Source organism: Cololabis saira, chromosome 7 (assembly GCF_033807715.1).
Source record: "Cololabis saira isolate AMF1-May2022 chromosome 7, fColSai1.1, whole genome shotgun sequence".
Taxonomy (NCBI): domain Eukaryota; kingdom Metazoa; phylum Chordata; class Actinopteri; order Beloniformes; family Belonidae; genus Cololabis; species Cololabis saira.
The window spans coordinates 39,257,783-39,277,589 of record NC_084593.1 but is presented as its reverse complement, the minus strand read 5'-3'; the positions used below and the strand labels follow the sequence as shown (position 1 = coordinate 39,277,589).

At 40.6% G+C, this 19,807-nt stretch overlaps 1 protein-coding gene across 1 annotated transcript in view; it reads left to right on the top strand.

Annotated features, from left to right (window-relative positions):
* aff2 (AF4/FMR2 family, member 2) overlaps nucleotides 1-19,807 on the top strand; it is a 242,409-nt gene that overhangs the window by 188,421 nt on the left and 34,181 nt on the right. The window contains exons 11-14 of the mRNA XM_061725886.1: nucleotides 14,075-14,192; nucleotides 16,322-16,424; nucleotides 16,505-16,655; nucleotides 16,745-16,960. Of these exons, the coding sequence (XP_061581870.1) occupies nucleotides 14,075-14,192; nucleotides 16,322-16,424; nucleotides 16,505-16,655; nucleotides 16,745-16,960 (588 nt within the window). The remainder of the gene's footprint in view (nucleotides 1-14,074; nucleotides 14,193-16,321; nucleotides 16,425-16,504; nucleotides 16,656-16,744; nucleotides 16,961-19,807) is intronic.

The window sequence follows — 19,807 nt, the reverse complement described above, 5'->3', positions numbered from 1 at the left end:
ACACGATGCTGGTGACGTTTCTGTCGCATAACGTGACGTTCTGAAGCCTAAATGTCCATTTCCCTCTGTTTACAAGCAAACGTGAAGACGGAGTTTTTGTAAATCTCCACTTTGGCCGGAGTTTTCAGGAATGATCGTTTTTGGTGACTTTGAGCTTCGTTGTAAACGAATTGCCAAAACACATGAAAATACCACTGTTTTTGGTACGTGTAAACGGGCCATTAGACTAGCGGATGTCACCCCAACCCCCCCCCTCCCCTTCACATTTAATAAATAAATAAATAAACAAATAAATAAATAAATTTAAAAATATATATATATATATATATATATATATATATATATATATATATATATATATATATATATATATATATATATATATATATATATATATATATATATATATATATATATAAATATATATATAAATATATATGATATATTAAAATATATATCATATATATTAAAAATGCATATAAATGTATATTTGCCTTACATTTTTACCAACATGATATTAACCATTAATATATATGCAAACAAAAAAAAATATAAAAATTTCCTCCTGACGTGCCAGATCTGAACAGGAGCTGTCAGGTTTGTTTGTGGTGGACCGTTGAACGTCTCTCGTGCAGCGAGCGCGGCCTCGTTGATCGTTCTTGACACGACTGCTGGCGGCTCGCTGACCTCACCGTGTCCAGAAGTGCGGCTTCGCCCCGGCGTTACGAACGCCGCGCAGATCCCGTGAGGCCCACTGGACACGTCAGACCCACATATCATCGGCCGTGCTTGTAATTTTATCACCCAGATAAACAGACGCACCAAAGCTCCCGCTGGAGCCGAGCATCTCGCAGAGGCTACTTTGTAGGTCTTATCCGTGTTATTTATGCAACACTGACAGCAGAAATAAAGTGACGGCTCCGCGGCCTAAATAAGCCCAGCAGGTCTGTTGTTGCAGATTTTGAAGAAAATACACCGATCGTAAAACTTTTGATTTCCTTGTCTGCGTGCAGTATGGGAAATATCTGCAATGTCCATCTAGTTTAAATTATAAGATATAAACTTCACATGTCTTGGCTCCAGATGAACATTACAGAGGAGTAGCCCTCATGTCCCGTCTAAAACTGCTCTGTCATCTGCACCAGATGGCGCTCCATTTTAATTTGGCACCAACCGCAACACTAAATTATGTTTGACAGCTGATGACTGATTCCTGAGGAGAGGAGAGGAGAGGAGAGAGGGGAAGAGGGGGGCGAGCCAGATGTAATGCTGTCACCTACACACAACACACATCCCCTTTTATCTCGTTCCTCCAACATGCCCTGCTTATGTTGCCAGGATAAAAGACTAGAAAGCGTTCAGCTGAGAATCCCGCTGAGAGTAAAAAAAAAATCACTCTGAGTCATTTACATAAAAAGACAAACAGATCAGTGATGAAAGTATAAAGTCATATATTGCTTGCTCTGAGTTTATCTGTTGACATAATGAATGGCTGATAAGAAACACCATGAAAAAGACAAACTGGGTGTTCATTGAATATACCGCTTTCATGTTATTCTTCTCAGCACAATCTGTTGGAGCCTTTCGCTCTAATCAGAGAAGGGACGTTTCATCCTTAAAATATCCTATAACAAGGTATCCTCTTGTGAAACACGACATGCAGGCAGACCTAAACCGCTTACTCATTTATCCAGCACTTGAAAACACAAATGAAAACACAAATGAAGTCGCTTTCATCTCAACTTCAGGGTCTTAGGGCACTATCGTCGACGAACTATCAAATATAGCTCTGATTACTAAGTCGGTGTTTATTTACCTATTAATGTGGAAGTTTAATTACTTTTGCAACAATGTCCACCAAATAGTCTTGCTCAGTTGTTTCCTCTAGCATCATTACTTTCTCGGTCTCCTGGTCCACTGCAGCTCTGTGGTTTGATCGTTCATGTGTTCATATTGCTGTAAAGTGATGAGGTATGTTGACCCGTTCTGCTGTGCTCTACTTCAGCTCATTGAGGGTTTGGGGTTCATGCACCACTCAACAGCGTTTCCGTTGGGCTGATGTCTGGACTTTGACCAGGACATCCCAAAAGCCCAGATTCTCTCCTTCTTGATCCATTCGGATGCAGATTTACTGGTGCGCTGGAATGGACACAAGCCAGAGTAATAAGATCAGGTGTATTTTGCTCCACTCCATCGTGGGGATGGATTCGTTCGATGGATTCGTACGCCTGGCGGCGTCCTTGTTGCTAACAACAGTTCCTGCATTGGGCGTGGCCTAATGGCTCAACAGCGGCCCCTAGAAAACTTCGTGCCTCAAGCCCCATGATACGGTTTGACGTACATGCACGAAAATCGGTACACATCTGTATCATGTCGCAACTTAAAGAAAAGTCTCTTGGCGCCATGGCCGAAACCGAACAGGAAGTCGGCCATTTTCAATTAATCGTGTAATTTTGGCGTAATTTATGCCATTTCTTCAGCAGTTAATACGGCCCGAACTGTAACGTGCACCCAGGTGTGTTATACATCAAAATGTGCGTCTCGATCCTGCGACGATGGGCATTACTTTTCTCAGTCAAAAGCGTTACCATGGCGACGATAGACGCCAAAAAGCGCACCCCCCCTTCATCTGATTGGTCCATATTTAATAGTTCCTACTTTCTACCAGAACCTTTGAATGGTTTGATATAGAGAGTCGTGGATGGTCTCCATATTATGTATGGTGGGTTCTGAGGTGTAGCTCTGTCTGACTTTGGGGTGGGTTCATGTCCATCCCCGTGAAAATGTTTCCACTTCTGAATAGTTGTCACTGTTGTTTGGCAGCAGTTTTATAACCCCTTCCGGGTTGATGTGACCCAAACCCTGCTTGTGTGGGCCTTCAGGTAATCCGGTGTGAGGGAGCATCAGGTCGTTAGTCCATGTGGGAGTCTTCACTGGCTGACGACCTGTCCAGGGTGTCTCCCCCTTTCACCCACACTATAAAGGGTCTGCATTGACGTCACTTCCCCACGGGACCACGCCCCCTTACTCCCACTGAGTAGCAAAAACAGCTGCAACTAGTGAAGAAGACGAGATAACAGTCAATTATGGGCTTAAATTAATGGCAGTTGGACTTGACAGTGACCCGTACAGTTACCCCAAGAACCAGTGGTCCATGGACATTAATATTTGGTACAGTTACCAAGAACCAGTGGTCCATGGACATTAATATTTGGTACAGTTACCAAGAACCAGTGGTCCATGGACATTAATATTTGGTACAGTTACCAAGAACCAGTGGTCCATGGACATTAATATTTGGTACAGTTACCAAGAACCAGTGGTCCATGGACATTAATATTTGGTACAGTTACCAAGAACCAGTGGTCCATGGACATTAATATTTGGTACAGTTACCAAGAACCAGTGATCCATGGACATTAATATTTGGCCATGAATCCAGTTTCCTGATATTTATATGTACTTAATTTCTACGCCGGGGAAATACACGAAGCAAAGCTTGAAGGCTTACAAAAGTCTTGACGCTTGGTCCGACTTCAAGGCAGGATTTGTTGTAGAAATTAAAGTGATGAGGACACAGAACTTTATGATTTGACCGTTTAACGTTAGCTACCCAAAAATCCAACATTACCTGATACAAGTAATGGGAACTCCACTTTTCGGCGCCTGGAATCCAGTTGTTTCTGTGAATTGCAGTGATCCATTTGTCTCTCTTAAGCTTATTTTTCGGCAGTCTGTAAAACGATAACTCCGATTTTCTGCTAAATCTATGAGTACAATCGATCGCACAACAGCTCTTTCCCATTTTAGATGTTTTCCAGTTGCTCAAAGACAGAAAGATGTTGTCAGGTGACTCAGACACAGGTCTTAACAACAACCACACTGACTGGTTCCGTGTGGCAGCGCTGAGCCTGTGAGAGTGGTTGCAGTTTGCTTGTGAGTTTAATAGAAAGCTGTTTATCTTCCAAACTACCCGCTTTTGAACAGTTTCTGCCAAGAACTGTGGACACGGCTCTGACAGAGAAGTACATTCGGTATATGAGGTTCAGTCTGCTCGGTTACCAGAGCAACACCTTCTTAAGACGTTTATCTTATTCTTTTTTGGCAATAGGGACTTACAGCCTCGGCCTTTGTGACATCCTGTCAACTACATTGATGTTTCTTTCCAAGTAAACCCACTTAAAGTAATAGCAGCTGACACAAATCTCGTCCACTGAAAAGGAGTTGAATTTCTCAGATGGAGAGCAGAATACACAGTCGGTGTCGTCTGGATTTGAATCAGTAAAACTAATGAGGCCCACTGTAAAAGAGATCTGCTCACAGTTTCATTTAGTTACACATCAAAAGGTTCTTTAAAGGAAATAATGGAGACGAGAGAAGTTAAGAAAACGCCTGTTATCACCGTCGACAGCTGTCTGCTCCAGTCTTCTAGTAATCCTTTCACAATTCAATTTTATTTATATATTACATTATCTATTACAGTACAAGTTGTCTGGAGGCGCTTCCCAGAGACCCAGAGCACGACCCCCGAGCTGTTATTACATAAACAATGGCAGCCTTGTCCAGTGGCTGCAGCCACGACTACTGGCCCTGAAACACTTACGCTCAGACCAACTTTAAACACCGGAACAGCGTTTGACAAGCCGAGCTGTGAAATGTCATTTTGTACTTATTTTATTACAACTTTTATCAATTTACATCCTGTATGCATAAACTCAGCATAAGTGATCACCAGAGGTGTCAAGTAACGAAGTACAAATACTTCGTTACCTTACTTAAGTAGAAATTTTGGTTATCTTTACTTCACTGGAGTAATTATTTTTCAGACGACTTTTTACTTTTACTCCTTACATTTTCACGCAATTATCTGTACTTTTTACTCCTTACATTTTAAAAACAGCCTCGTTACTCTATTTCATTTCGGCCTTTAAATAAAAACTATCCAGTTAAATTGCTCCATCCGGATAGAGTGAATTTGGTTGTGGTTGTTTCAGATGTTCTTGTCCAGTTTTGTTCTTACATCTGTTCCCTCAGATTCCTGCAACTAAACTTGGATGTTCATTCCAATAAAGGTTAGGATAAATGATAACATGCCTCTGAAGTTTGACTTTTTGCACCATTACAATACTTATAGGCAACTAGTCATCATATCTGCTGCTCTCTGAAACACATGTTAATGCTCAATAGTACACATATATGCTTCTTTAATATATTTGCATTATACTAAGATGCATTCTTTTCCAATGGCTTTTGTTCTTTATGCCTTTTTTCCCCTTACATTACTTTTACTTTTATACTTTAAGTAGTTTTGAAACCAGTACATTTATACTTTTACTTGAGTAAAAAACTTGAGTTGATACTTCAACTTCTACATGAGTATTTTTAAACTCTAGTATCTATACTTCTACCTGAGTAATGGATGTGAATACTGAAGACACCTCTGGTGATCACCTGGCTGTGATTGTGATGGATCAGGGAGCTGACGGACACCAGGGCTGTTTTCTTATGTTAGGTGTGGTGGATTTCTTGCTTGTGTTCTCTCAGATGTAAGTCGCTTTGGATACAAGTGTCTGCTAAGAGACAGTAGTAGTAGTAGTAGTAGTTTTCAGAACATTTGTTTGTTTATTGTTTTGTTTATTTGTAAGGATCCCCATTAGCTATGCCCTTAAACACAGCTAGTTTTACTGAGGTCCACATTAAAAAACAATACATTTAAAACATACAGTTAAAAAGAAGACATAAAGCGAAACGAAATGACACGACAAACCTACATTAAACTTTACCGTACATGTAAGTCATTACCCTAAAAGAAAAAAACTTACATGAAACATTCCATTATACAGTAAAACATTATCTAGGCCATGAAAATCAGATCAAAAATACACCTTACCCTGTCCAGTATGTATGTATCTGTATAAGTGTGTGTGTATGGTATCCTATACATATGATATTCCAAGGTGTTTCTTAATTTGCTTTTTGAATATTGATTTCTGTGTTAATTTAGTCATATAATGATTAAGAATTCCATGATTTCATTGATCTATATTCTACTGTATGCTTCAGAAAATTAGTGTTTGGCTTAGGAAGTGAAAACCGGCCCTTTGTTGCCTGTCTAGTGTCGTATGGATATGACGCTAGATTGTTTCTTAACTGAATTTACTGATATAATGGAGTTTTGGATTGTAAAACCTTCCATGTTGAAAACAGAAGTGCAGCATTCATTCTGTCCTCAACTTTTAACCATCGTAGACAGAAGCGGCTGCTGTTGATACTGGTGTTATATGGACACTGGAGAACAAGGAACAAGAACACGATGAAGAATAAATATATCCTGGTACTAACCAGGGCTAAAAACATGTGTGAAGATACTCTCAGAACATATTATCCACTTTTGTAATGACTTGTTTAACAAAATCTGAGGGAAAATGTGTGTGCGTGGAAAAGAAAGTTGTCACCGTGTGCTGCTATTCAAGTGGAGAAACACAGCTGTGTGGCTTGTCTGGAAAGGTTGACGGGAGGAAGACACTTCCAACCAAAAAGGAAAAGTTTTCCTCTGGACAAATGAGACGACAGCGATGATGTTCGGTCATAAAGTGTCCAGTTTTCATGGCTCAGTCAGTACCATATCTGATGAAAACCACACACCTCATATTGTAGAGCACATTCCATTTAAGCCGAGGTTAAGCAAAAGTATTCACATTCATTACTCAGGTAGAAGTATAGATACTAGAGTTTAAAAATACTCCTGTAGAAGTTGAAGTATCAACTCAAGTTTTTTACTCAAGTAAAAGTATAAAAGTACTGGTTTCAAAACTACTTAAAGTATAAAAGTAAAAGTAATGTAAGGGGGAAAAAAGCCATTAAGGACAAAAGCCATTGAAAATGAATGTATCTTAGTATAATGTAAATATATTAAAGAACCATATATGTTTACTATTGAGCATTAACATGTGTTTCAGAGAGCAGGAGATATGATGACTAGTTGCCTATAAGTATTGTAATGGTGCAAAAAGTCAAACTTCAGAGGCATGTTATCATTTATCCTAACCTTTATTGGAATGTACATCCAAGTTTAGTTGCAGGAATCTGAGGGAACGGATGTAAGAACAAAACTGGACAAGAACATCTGAAACAACCACAACCAAATTCACTCTATCCGGATGGAGCAATTTAACTGGATAGTTTTTATTAAAGGCCGAAATGAAATAGAGTAACAAGGCTGTTTTTAAAATGTAAGGAGTAAAAAGTACAGATAATTGCATGAAAATGTAAGGCCTAAAAGTAAAAAGTCGTCTGAAAAATAATTACTCCAGTGAAGTATAGATAACCAACATTTCTACTTAAGTAAGGTAACGAAGTATTTGTACTTTGTTACTTGACACCTCTGGATTTAAGTTTTTGATATTGTTTTAGTGGCATTTATGATTATATTCTGCTGATTTCTTGATTTATTTTAAATTAGTTTCAGGTTTTTACACTTCATAGTCACTAAATGAGTCCACGTTGGACTGTTCAAAGGTCAGCTGGTCCTCTGTGTGGAGGTTGGAGGTTTTCCCTGTGCTTGTATTTTCCCTGACTGCCTCCCACCGCTCAGAAAACATGCACGTCTGCTTCGCTGGTCCCCCTGATTAAATACAGGAGCGTACGCTGCCTCTCAGAGAGGAGATAGGCTCCAGCATCCCCCCGTAACCCTGAGCAGGATTGAAGCAGGTATGAGAAATGAATGCCAGAAGTGATAAAAGTGCAGTCTCCTGGACTCTACAACTCCCCTTAGCATCTTTTAGCCTTTTATTTCATTTTGGCTCATTGCTTTGCTTCATTCTCACTGTTCACTGCAGTTGCTTGGCTTTTTAGCTGTAGTAGTCGCTTTTTTTTTTAGTTAAATGAGTTCTGTTTAAGCCATATGCCGCCTGCAGACAGACAACGCTCGCTGAGACAGGAACATTTTGCTGACAGAAAGCCAGGCCTTTTCATCTGGGATTGCGAGACACTAAGATTTAAAAGAAACGGGAGTAATATTTCATTCACATGTGTCGAGTGCACGGAAAATTGTTTCAAAATAAGAATTCAGTGCTTCCAGTAGGCTTTCCAACACGCTGAACATCTCCGCTTCTGCGGTCAAACCCACTGCTCATCACACAGTCACCACGTGCTCCTCTGACACGATCAGCTCCCCTTTATACTTCTGTTTGATACCGGGAACTAACTTGTTAACGGATGATCCCACTGATATCATCTCATGTGGCAGATGTTGTCTGCTCTACTGTCCTGCCTCGACTGACGGGATGTGCACTTTTTAAAACAGCATATACAGTACGTGACATATGCCACCACCGTGGTTGGAAAATGAAATGAATGAGGGGAAATACGGATTTCTCTTTTCAAAGATGCATGAGCGTAAGTAATGAATAAATTACTGAATTACTTTAAAAGTGGATGAAAAGAAAAAACATTCTGAATCTCTGATTGTGTTTTTGAATTAGTTATTTTTCGTTTTAATGAATGTAATGTGTGTGTGTGTGTGTGTGTGTGTGTGTGTGTGTGTGTGTGTGTGTGTGTGTGTGTGTGTGTGTGTGTGTGTGTGTGTGTGTGTGTGTGTGTGTGTGTGTGTGTGTTCATTAATTTGTTTGATTCTCAAAAAAAAAAAATGAAATTAAAATAGGACGATTGGTTCTCAGGCAAAACTGAAATGGAAATTCCAAATAAATAAATTTAAAAAAAATGAAGACAGATGACAAATCAGGTGTGTAGAAAAGTTCATGAGTGGCGACCAGATGGTGAGTGTTGGGTGTGATAGTCCATGGAGATGTGGTCAATGAGTACGTTTTCCCATTGTGCTATGTTTATCTTTTTCTTGTATTTCCAGTTCATGAGGACAGTTTTCTTGGTGATACTACATGGATTAATGTATTGTTTGAGTTTGTCAGATTTATTGTTGATGTGTCGCCAACTAAGCAGAGGGATGGAGATAAGGGGATGTGGCAGCCCAAGAAATTTGACAGTGACTTTGTGACCTCAGACCAAAATTGCTGAACAGGGGTGCAGTAACAAATGTATGTAAGTGTCTGGCTGTTTTATGGTGCAGTTAGTACATGTTTCAGATGAGAATCCCATTTTAAACATTTTCTGTCCTGTGTAGTGTCTTGTGAACTATTTTGTGTTGTATTAACTGTAGGTTTGCGTTTTTTGTCATGAGATACATGTTTTGACAGATATGATTCCAGAAGTTGGCATCAAGAGCAATGGATAGGTCCTGTTTTTTGTTGATTTAATGTTAATGAAGTCTGAGCATGATGAAGGAAGATTCAGGTTAATGGTTTGTATGTCAAATGAACCTTGAATTGCTGATTTAAGTTGTAGGTATTCAAGAAATTGAATGTGTTTTATGTTGAGGATTGTTTGTTAGCAAAAATCTGGAATGGAGACCAAGCCAGAGTAATAAGATCAGGTGTATTTTGCTCCACTGCATCGTGGGGATGGATTCGTTCGATGGATTCTTACGCCTGGCGGCGTCCTTGTTGCTAACCACAGTTCCTGCAGCTGTTTCAACATGTCAAACGTGCAACTTGCAAGGAATTGCATTTACAGTAACATGGCATGCAAAGGGAATACACACACGCACGTTTACACTATCATGCATAAAGCGGTTTAGCTTAAGGCTTTGTCAGAGTTGTTTCTGCGAGGATGCTAATGGAGCAAACTGAGGAGAAAATTTAATTGGAATTGAAAGAAAAAAGGCTTCGGACGCTGAGAACACGAGCGACGGCACGGGGAAACCAGGACTAGACTGCAGGCATACAGTGTGTGTGTGTGTGTGTGTGTGTGTGTGTGTGTGTGTGTGTGTGTGTGTGTGTGTGTGTGTGTGTGTGTGTGTGTGTGTGTGTGTGTGTGTGTGTGTGTGTGTGTGTGTGTGTGTATGATGCCTGAGGAACAGTTGATGGATTTGATGCTTGACTGCTCACACAGATTTGTGCCTGCTGTGATGGCAGCCTTGAACTGAAATTACGTGCACACTCACACAAAGAAAACTACACATAATTGCAATTTCTGTGTGCCAGTGTGTTTGTGTGTGTTGTCGAGTGGCGGCGAGCGAGTGTGTTGCCTCCAGGAGGCCATTTGCAGCACTGTGGAGGGATGGATGAGCACGAGGCCGGCCAGCACGCCGGGGAGCAGGAGACGACTGAACCGCTTCACAACGCTGTGTTTACGCAGCTATTAATAGTCCTTTTATTAGGGTTTCTGTTACATGCTAAATTTTGTTTTGAATCACCTGCTGGTAACCTTCACCAGATTAACAGACATTTTTCAAAAGGATCAAATGCAACATTTAAATATATTACTCAGTCCCGCTGTATACTTTATTTCCATGTTAGCGGATGTAATTTACATATGTATCGAGGCAGCACAGTGGCTTAGCGGTTAGCACTGTTGCCTCACAGCAAGAAGGTTCTCGGTTCGACTCCCTGACTCCCTCCCTCCCTGGGAGTCTTTCTGTGTGGAGTTTGCATGTTCTCCCTGTGCTTGTGTGGGTTCCCTCCGGTTACTCCAGTTTCCTCCCACAGTAAAACATGCATGTCAGGTTAATTGATGGTTCTGAATTGCCCGTAGGTGTGAGTGTGAGTGTGAATGGTTGTCTGCAAGCATATGTGGCCCTGCGGTGACCCGTCCAGGGTGTATTCCTGCCTCTCGCCTGAAATTAGCTGGGATAGGCTCCAGCAGACCCCCCTGACCTGCAAAGGATAAAGCTGGTATAGAAAATGGATGGACATATGTATCGATGCAAGAGCATTTCGCTTTTTTTTTCTCTTCATTATTATCTATGCATGTATTTATTTGTGATACAGTGTATGGCAACTCAGCATGTGTGCAGGGATGAGGAAGGATTAAAAGAATGTCCAACTACAGCACCTGGAAACTCCAGCATGGAGAATAAAAACAGATTTGAAGTGGAAGTCATTGGCTGCCAAAGCCTGGTCCAGAACTACGTGGACAGCTGCTCTCCAACGCTGTTAAAGTTAAGGATCACATCATATATGCTGCATAAACACTCCAGCTTTAATGCTTCGGAGCTGAAACTTGAGCGTTTTCACGTCCAGGTTGGAAAAACGGCTTTACAGCTCAGAATGAACTAAATTATGAAATATGACACAAGTAAAATGTTTTATTCTTTATGCGGGGAATCTTGAACAATAAATGTCTGACATCTGGAGCCCAGTGACATGGTGAAAGTATCGCTATGACGACGTGCTGTAGCATCCCTAAAGTAATTCATTTTAATTTCAAGTTACAGCTTTGTTTATATCTCTCACACCGAACAGATGATTCCCTCAGTCAGCCGGTGACGGCAGATAACTGTGATTTAAAAGCGTAAAACTGCAGCCTCGGGCGGGACACTACCTGACAAATCAAACGCTTACTGCGTAAAGAGTAACTAACGGAAGCATTGTAGTCTTTGTGTTTTTGGGTAAATGAGAAACAAAATATGAAAGTGCTTTGTTGAACCTGGAAGAGGTTTAAAAAGCGCTATAAGAGTGCATCTCCCTTACTGTCTTACTGGCAGGATGGACACGTGAAGCCGCGAGAAGAATGACCATAGTCCTTTAAACATGAGTATATCCTCATGAGGATATGCTCATGAGTATACTGATGAGGATATCCTCTGCTCCAGAGGTTTTGGGATCAAATGTATTTTGAGACGTGTGCAGTTTGCTATTGGAAAATGCACAAAAGAGATGGCTATACTGTACTCCAGTGAGGGCATCACTGGTGTGCGAATGTGTGTGTGAACGTACTTAGAGTGAGTGTCCAAGAAAAGTATGAATCCACTATTATTATTATTATTATTATTATTAGGGCTGTCAGTTTAGCCCGTTAATTCGATTAATTAATTACACTGCTAATTAACGCATTATGAAAATTAATGCAATTAATTATGAGTGGCAAAATGCACAAGTATTTTAAATTAGGCCCATTGAGGGACCCGTAGGCCACTTGGCAGGTCACTTCCCTCCTGCTGCTGGTCAAACTAAAAAAGGAGTGACAGACCTGGACGACTCAGGGGAGCGACCCAGCAAATCTTTGCTAGGGCCTTTGAACGGCAAGTTTATGTACAAAAAGAAAGAAGACTGTACTATCAACAAGAACGCTGTGATTAGTACATTTTGTAAAAAAGATTTTTCGTATCACTGGAGCTGCTCCAGCCTGAATTATGATTTAAACGCTAAACATTTTCCGGACAAGTTCCACTGTAAACGTTACAGCTACTAGTGCTAGCATGAGCTCACTTCACCAACTCACGCTTGCAGAATCTGGGAAACGAATGAGCAAAGCCACGACAGAAAAACTGACAAACTCAATCGCAAAGTGGTTTGCTGCTGATTGCAGGACGATTTCAATCGTGGAAGACGATCAAGGAGGAACGGTGTCATGACCAAACCGTATTAAAACTACTCCCCCAGGCCAACATTCACAGATGCACGACCATCTGAACGGGAAGATGTTTTTTCTTTTGAATTTCATTTATGAAACACACTTCACCAAAAGAAATGTGGATTTCAAATCTTCTCTTCTTAGTGTATTCAATCGATTAGTCATGCACTGCAATTTTGTAATGTCCTAGAATTCGAATTCTTTATTTGGGGACCTTCAGCAGATATGAGATTAAAATGTGATTCGCCTGACAGCACTAATTATTATTATTAGGGCCCAAGCACTGACGGGCGAAGGCCCTGTTGTATCTGTAGGAAATGTTCTCGTTTTTATTTTTCTTCCTACGAAATGAGGGCCTTTTTACCCCCCTAAACGTGCCACCAAATTTTGCACGCAAGCCAGGCCTGGCGAAAAATTTGATATTTAATGGTTTGCATTAATGGGCGTGACCTAATGGCTCAACAGCACCCCCTAGAAAACTCAAGCCCCACAATACGGTTTGATGTCCATGCACGAAAACCGGTACACACCTGTATCATGTCGCAACTTAAAGGAGCTTGAGGCTCCTTTTAAGAAATGAGACTCTCTAGCGCCACCCTTCACCACGACGGCCGTTGGGGGTACTGCAGCCAACAGTGAAGCCGGCACGGGAGAACGGGGAGAACGCGCATGCAGCGTCATGTGACGTCACATCCCCAGCCCAGCGCGGGAAATTCGGGCCCAGAATTGCAGCACATTTTGCAGCACACAGCCTGTTCAAGGCAAAGGAGAGATACACTAGAGGAATCATTCTTTTGGGTTTGGAACGCTTCATCTGACATTATTACTAGAAAACTTAAAACGTATACGAATTATTTTCATAAATTCTGCCTCAATCCGGCCTCAAGCTCCTTTAAAAAAAAGTCTCTTGGCACCATGGCTGAAACCGAACAGGAAGTCGGCCATTTTGAATTAATCGTGTAATTTTGGTGCAATTTATGCCATTCCGTAACGTGCACCCAGGTGTGTTGTATATCAAAATGTGCGTCTCCATCCTCCGACGATGGGCATTACTTTTCTCAGTCGGATAATCCGTCAGTACAGCTCTCCATCCATGATCTACCACAGATACACCAGGTAGATGAGTCCACCAGGTTTGAAGGTTTACGCTGTTTTATTAACAGTTCTGATCGATTCCGTTGATTATAGAAAGATTGGCATCAAGGATGGAGATGAAGAACGCCTCTCTGCTACAAATGTCCCCCATCGTTCCAGCTGGTCTCTAACAGTTTTGTCTGCTGCTGATAACCTGGTTACGGTTTACCAGCCGGACACTGTGCTGAGCAGGGGTCATGGCGACAGCAGTATCGGGACAAACAAACATGTCTGAAAGAAGAGAAAAAGCGGTAATAGTGAAGGCACTGGAGAGTTTGTACAGTTTGCTTTGGTTGTGGAAGGCAACCCCGGAGTGGGTTATTTAAATACAAGACAGAGTGGACATCATCGCTTTTTACCCCCCGAAACGTGAAAGCTTATGATATAGCACCCTTCAGTGTGCCTCGTCAGCATGTGGGGAATTTTGATCTTAATAAAATGTGACATGTTTATCCTTCTTCTCTTTCCCTGCCCCCCACCCCCCATCCTTTTTCTCCGTCCTGCTTTGCAGCGGCGCGTCGGGGAGCAGCAGTGAATCAGAGAGCAGCTCCGAGTCTGACACGGACGAGTCCGAGAGCAGCTCCAGCGACAGCGAGTACAACCAGGCCTCCCGCACAAACACGCCAGAGGTGAGGGGACGTGTGCATGTTCCCGGTGGGTCCACACGCTGGTTAACATGTTTAACTGTAGAGAAGCTACGGTAAAGGTGGGAAAAGGAAAAGTATTACCCCCCCTTTGTCTGCTGTATATTCATGGTTAATTCCAAGTTTTGCTACAACCCAAAAGCCACTTATATAAGCATGCAAGTCTGGTTTGCTCTGGGTCTGTGATGTCACAGAACCCTGCAAATCTATTTTTTTCATATGACCCTCCCGTTTTTTTGTTTTTGTTCATCCCAGGATTTAAAAGAATTTTAGTTGCAATTAGGGTTGCCAACCGTCCCTTGAAAAACGGAATCGTCCCGTATTTATAAACTAAAGTACGCGTCCCGTATTGAGCTGAAAAGGGAAGCACTTTGTCCCGTATTACCGTGAGAGTCAAAAATAGTCATAAAATGCCAATGGAAAATGGCATTGAGCTGTTGAGTTCATAAGTTATTTTTTTTCTGTTTTAATACAACTGCAGCTGCAGTTATGGCCTTTATGGCACAAATATGTTTACAAGTTTTCTACAGACTTTCTGTTTGCACTTTTGTTATTGCACTAAAAATGCGCACTATTACAGAATGGATGTTCTGCTTTCTTTCTATTGTTTTATATTAATTTATACAATTTTAAGTTAAGCAGGACAGGTTTCTGTTAAAGAAAGATACTTATTTTATTCAGTTCATATTGTTATTTTGTATTAAAGTGAATTGCTGGATAATTGTTTTCCATGTGTTCATGGCATTCAAAAATATGCATCTAATTCAATTCAGGTTCGAGTCAAATAGTTAAAAAATCGTTTCACTCAGAAAAAAAGGGGCTAAAAAATTCACCATGCCAGGAAGGGTGAAGGCAATCGGGTTGGCCGGCCCTGCAGATGAGGTGTCCCTTATTTATTTATCAGGGAGTTGGCAACCCTAGTTGCAAAACCAACCAAATCAGTTAATCAGCGAGTCAAAGGTTAAAGACATATTAGTGTGATGTGGCCGTCACCTCCGGCAGATGTTGACAGTTGTGTTTACATTTTGTAAAGGTTGAGTTTCACTTTCATTGCGGGTTTTGGTTTTAATTTTCCCCTTTTCACTGCTATTTTCACGCTGAGTTCGACTGGCTGTACATTAAGCTCTCACTTCCCTCCGTCTCTCGCTGATGCTCTGAAAGTCATAAAAACCCAGCTGCAGAGGACCGAATTATTACATTAGTTATCGCATTATTTTAATGGCTCAGCGCTGCCTGGGTTTATAGGCTTATGCAGTCCAACACACTGTGAGAACGTAATGGAAAAATGCAGATATGGAGGAAGGAAATCATGACTGAAGAGCAGCTTCAAAATATGCACGTAGCAGACACGCAGCACGGTGCTTGGGTGGCTGTGCCGCACGTTTGCACAGCGCACAGACAGAAGCCTTAGAGGTGATTTCACATTTCACTGAAAAGATTTGCCGCTATTTTTCACTATAAGTCAGTTCTCATGAATATTACGGAACAGTATTAGGCCATGCAGGAGAAAAAATATTTGAGAGGGGAAGATTTTTTTTTTATTGTGCATTTCGAGAAAAAAGTCGAAATGTCAAGAAAAAAGTCGAAATGTCGAGAATAATGTTGAAATAAAATTTCGAGAAAAAAGTCGAAATTTTGCCCTTTTTCTCAACATTTCAACTTTATTCATAAAACCTTGCCTTTTTTCTCAACATTTCGACTTTTTTCTCGAAATTGTACTTTGACATTAATCTCAATATTTTGACTTTTTTCTCGACGTTTTGACTTTTTTCTCGAAATTGTACTTTGACATTAATCTCAATATTTTGACTTTTTTCTCGACGTTTCGACTTTTTTCTCGAAATTGTAATTCAACATTAATCTCAATATTTCAACTTTTTTCTCAACATTTCAATTGTTTCTCAACATTTCGGCTTTTTTCTCTAAATTTTAATTCAACATTAATCTCAATATTTCAACTTTTTTCTCGACGTTTCGACTTTTTTCTTGAAATGTGCATAATGAAAAAAAAATCTTCCTCCTCTAAAATATTATTTTTATTTTTCTCCTGCCTGGCCCTAATACTCTTCTGTAGAATATGGATGCAGACTCTTGTTTTGTGTTTTTTCCTCCAGCCCGAGCCCCCTTCGACAAACAAATGGCAGTTGGACAGCTGGTTGAATAAGGTCCAAGCTCAAACCAAACCCCTGGCCCCCCCCACAGCACACCATGGCACAGGTTAGTGGAGAAACTACTTGCTGAAGCTGAAGATGTTTTGGTTTTAATTACAAACCACTGGTCAAATGCTCCCCGCTCAGGCTCCATCAGCCAGGACGCGCAGACTTTCTCTCCTGGGAACGACACGTCAGGACTGGCCACAGCTGCCAAGACCAAATCCTGCGTATCCAACAACATGCCTGTTCCCGCTGCACCCGTGGTGGAGCACAAGGATGCTCGGGTTAACTTCTGGTAGGTGCTGCAGAGAATATTACAACAACCTGATGAACTGTATCTCCAACCTTAAAAGAAAAAAAGCCAGCTGTTTTTGTTCTCCGCAGCCCAGGCAGAGAGAAAGCCAAAGCCAAGCTGAGCCAGAAGGCCTCGGGGGAGAGCCAGAGATCCAAGATGAGGCTGTCGCCCAGCCTGTTGTCAGGGCAGGAGGTCACAGCCCCGAGGAGGATCACCACCGGGAAGAAGCAGCCCCGGCGAGCAGAGAGGTCAAGCAGCGTGGAGGATAATCAGAACCAGACGTGGAGCAGAGCAAACCAGCACAGGTGCAGACGGACGGGCTGACTGGTATTTCAGTTTGGATAGAGAAGCTGGAGCTCAGGACAAATCCTGCTTATTTAGTTTTTTTATTTATATTCTTAGCTCAATAATGAATTAATCGTGGGCCCCGTTTACACGTAGCAAAAACGGTGGCGTTTTCATGCGTTTTGGCCGTTCGTTTACACAAAAACGAAGCTCAAAGTCACCAAAAACCATCATTTCTGAAAACTCCGGCCAGAGTGGAGATTTGCAAAAAGTCTGTCTTCAAGTTTGCTTGTAAATGGAGGGAAACTAACATTTAGGCTTCAGAACGTCACATTACGCGACAGAAACGTCACCACACTGCAAAAACTCAAAATCTTAACGAGAATATTTGTCTTATTTCTAGTTAAAATGTTTCATTTTTAGTCAAAAAAATCTCATTACACTTAAAACAAGACTCATCACTGGAAAAAAGTGAAAATTTAGGTGAAAATTGTCAAATAACAAGTTATTTTTCTGGTGATGACTCTTGTTTTAAGTGTAATGAGATTTTTTGACTAAAAATTAGACATTTTAACTAGAAATAAGACAATTATTCCTGGTAAGATTTTGAGTTTTTGCAGTGCAGCGTCATGTCTGCGACCTGTGTTTACAATTTGTTTGGCAACGGTCAATATTTTCTTGTATTTTACCTGTTTTATATTCTAAAGTCACATATAAAAGTAACTCCACTTCTCTGTCACTCCAAACTAAAGACTCTCGTTCATCTTGGAAGTAACTGGAAGTTACTCGTGTCATTTGTTGATGTTTTTTTCCAGGATTCCGATTGGCTAGCATGACTTTATCTTCTCGTTACACTGCCCCCTGTAGGTTTGGCTGCTCATAGCACCTTAACAGCTATTTATGCGGGTTCGTGTAAAAGATGGTATTTGGCCTTGATCTACACGTCTTTCAAGTATACAAACTAACCTGGTGATGGCTGGTCTTTAAGTGTATGATACAAAATGATCACTACAGAAATAAAAACAATGCCAAAACGTTAAGGTATGAAGCCAAACTCTCAGTTTTAACACTCCATTCAGGGAATAAAGGGTCAGAGCGTTTTCCAGGGATAAATGGCTGTCAGGCCTGATGGCTGACGGGAGAGCTTTGCACACACGTCATAGATCAAAGTAATGGTTTCACTATAACTAGGATTTGATGAGGATGATATATCTCCTCCAGAACAGCCTCATCCACGGGACACAACAGGTCACTTCATGGTCAAATGAGTAAGGAAATGATGTGAATCATAAGCGCCGACCTTCTCAGCCACCACAACCGCACAGTTTTAGTTCACTCCATGAGTCAACAGTCGTGAAAACATCAAAGATTCTTAGACTGATGTTGGTTTTCAGACTGTGAATAAGGAAAGATTTAAACCGACACTGAAAGTCAGCAGTCTGGAGACATTTTTCGTTTGAGATCGACCTACTGAAAAACAACAAAATGGGTTTACGCATTTACGGACTCAAAGACTAGGGGTGTAACAATATATCGTGCCACGAAATTTCGCGATACAAAAACGTCACGAAACGTGTCGTGGAGGTGACAAACTGTATCGCGATATTGGGTTATTAATATTAATCTATTGTGTTGACTAGAAACGTGCATCCGACCACTCAGAAGAAACTAGTACCGTTTTGTGGTCCCGTTTTGAGCTCTGAACCTTTACTTATTTGCGGCTGGTGTAGAGTTAAGCCTTACCTTATTAAATTAAACCTTTTTCGCGTCGTCAGTAGGATAAACACGGAGACAACTTCTGCTGAGCTCCAGTGTACTTTAATGTCCCTCAACAGTGTAGGATTTTAGAACATCAACACAGCACCTAGTGCCGTACTGTGGCGTATCACTCCGCCCAATCTAAAACAGACTAATCACTACAGATAAACTGACTAGTGTCATTATAGTCCCTGATTTACATCACAATATAAACAATATATTTATAAAATAATGAACCCTGAATTACCAAAATAACCTTCTCAACAAAAATAAATCTCCTCTTACACTTATAAGGTGAGCATGAATCAATCTTTTTTATGATGTAAAATTGTATGTATTTATTTACTTTTATTTATTTATTTAATTTTAGTTGTTACATTTCTGGAAAAGAAAAGAGTCAAATCATACATGAGAGAAACTATTCAGTTTGTGGCTAAATATTTGTACTTGTATGAAACTGAAGATGCATAATGCAAACCTGACATTTACTTTTAGTTCAGTTTGTGGAAAATGGTTGGCCTGGCTTTCTCTTTAAAACTTAAACAGTTATAAAGCATTACAAACTGTAACAATAGGTCAAACACACAGTATCGTTTTGTATTTTGTGTCTTTCAAATAAAAGACAATTTTTTCCAGAAATATGTTCCTCATTCAAGGTTGTTCAAAAAATACTGCTATAATATCGTATCGTTATCATGACCTCAATATCATGTATCGTACCGTATCGTGAGATTAGTGTATCGTTACACCCCTATCAAAGACACAAACTCACCTCCATATTCACTGATTGGTTGGTTTAGTGCCACTCTTACAGTCACAGGTAGGAACTTTACTATCCTGCCAATCGCTGCTACTTAAACCACCCAGACATAAAGCTTCATCTTAAAAAATCATTTTCAAACCTTTTTTAATTTTGTTTTTATGGTTGTTTGTCTTAAAACTGGAAGTTCAGTAAAATGACACATGTTATAAGTCCTGAAGGGACGAAGATCAAAAGCTCCTGAAGACTGTTGTAAAAGATTGAGATTAGTTGAAGCCCTGCCCAACTTTATCCTCTCCATGACTTTGGGCCAATCAGAACAAAATGATGAAACCTTTTCTTGTCCTTT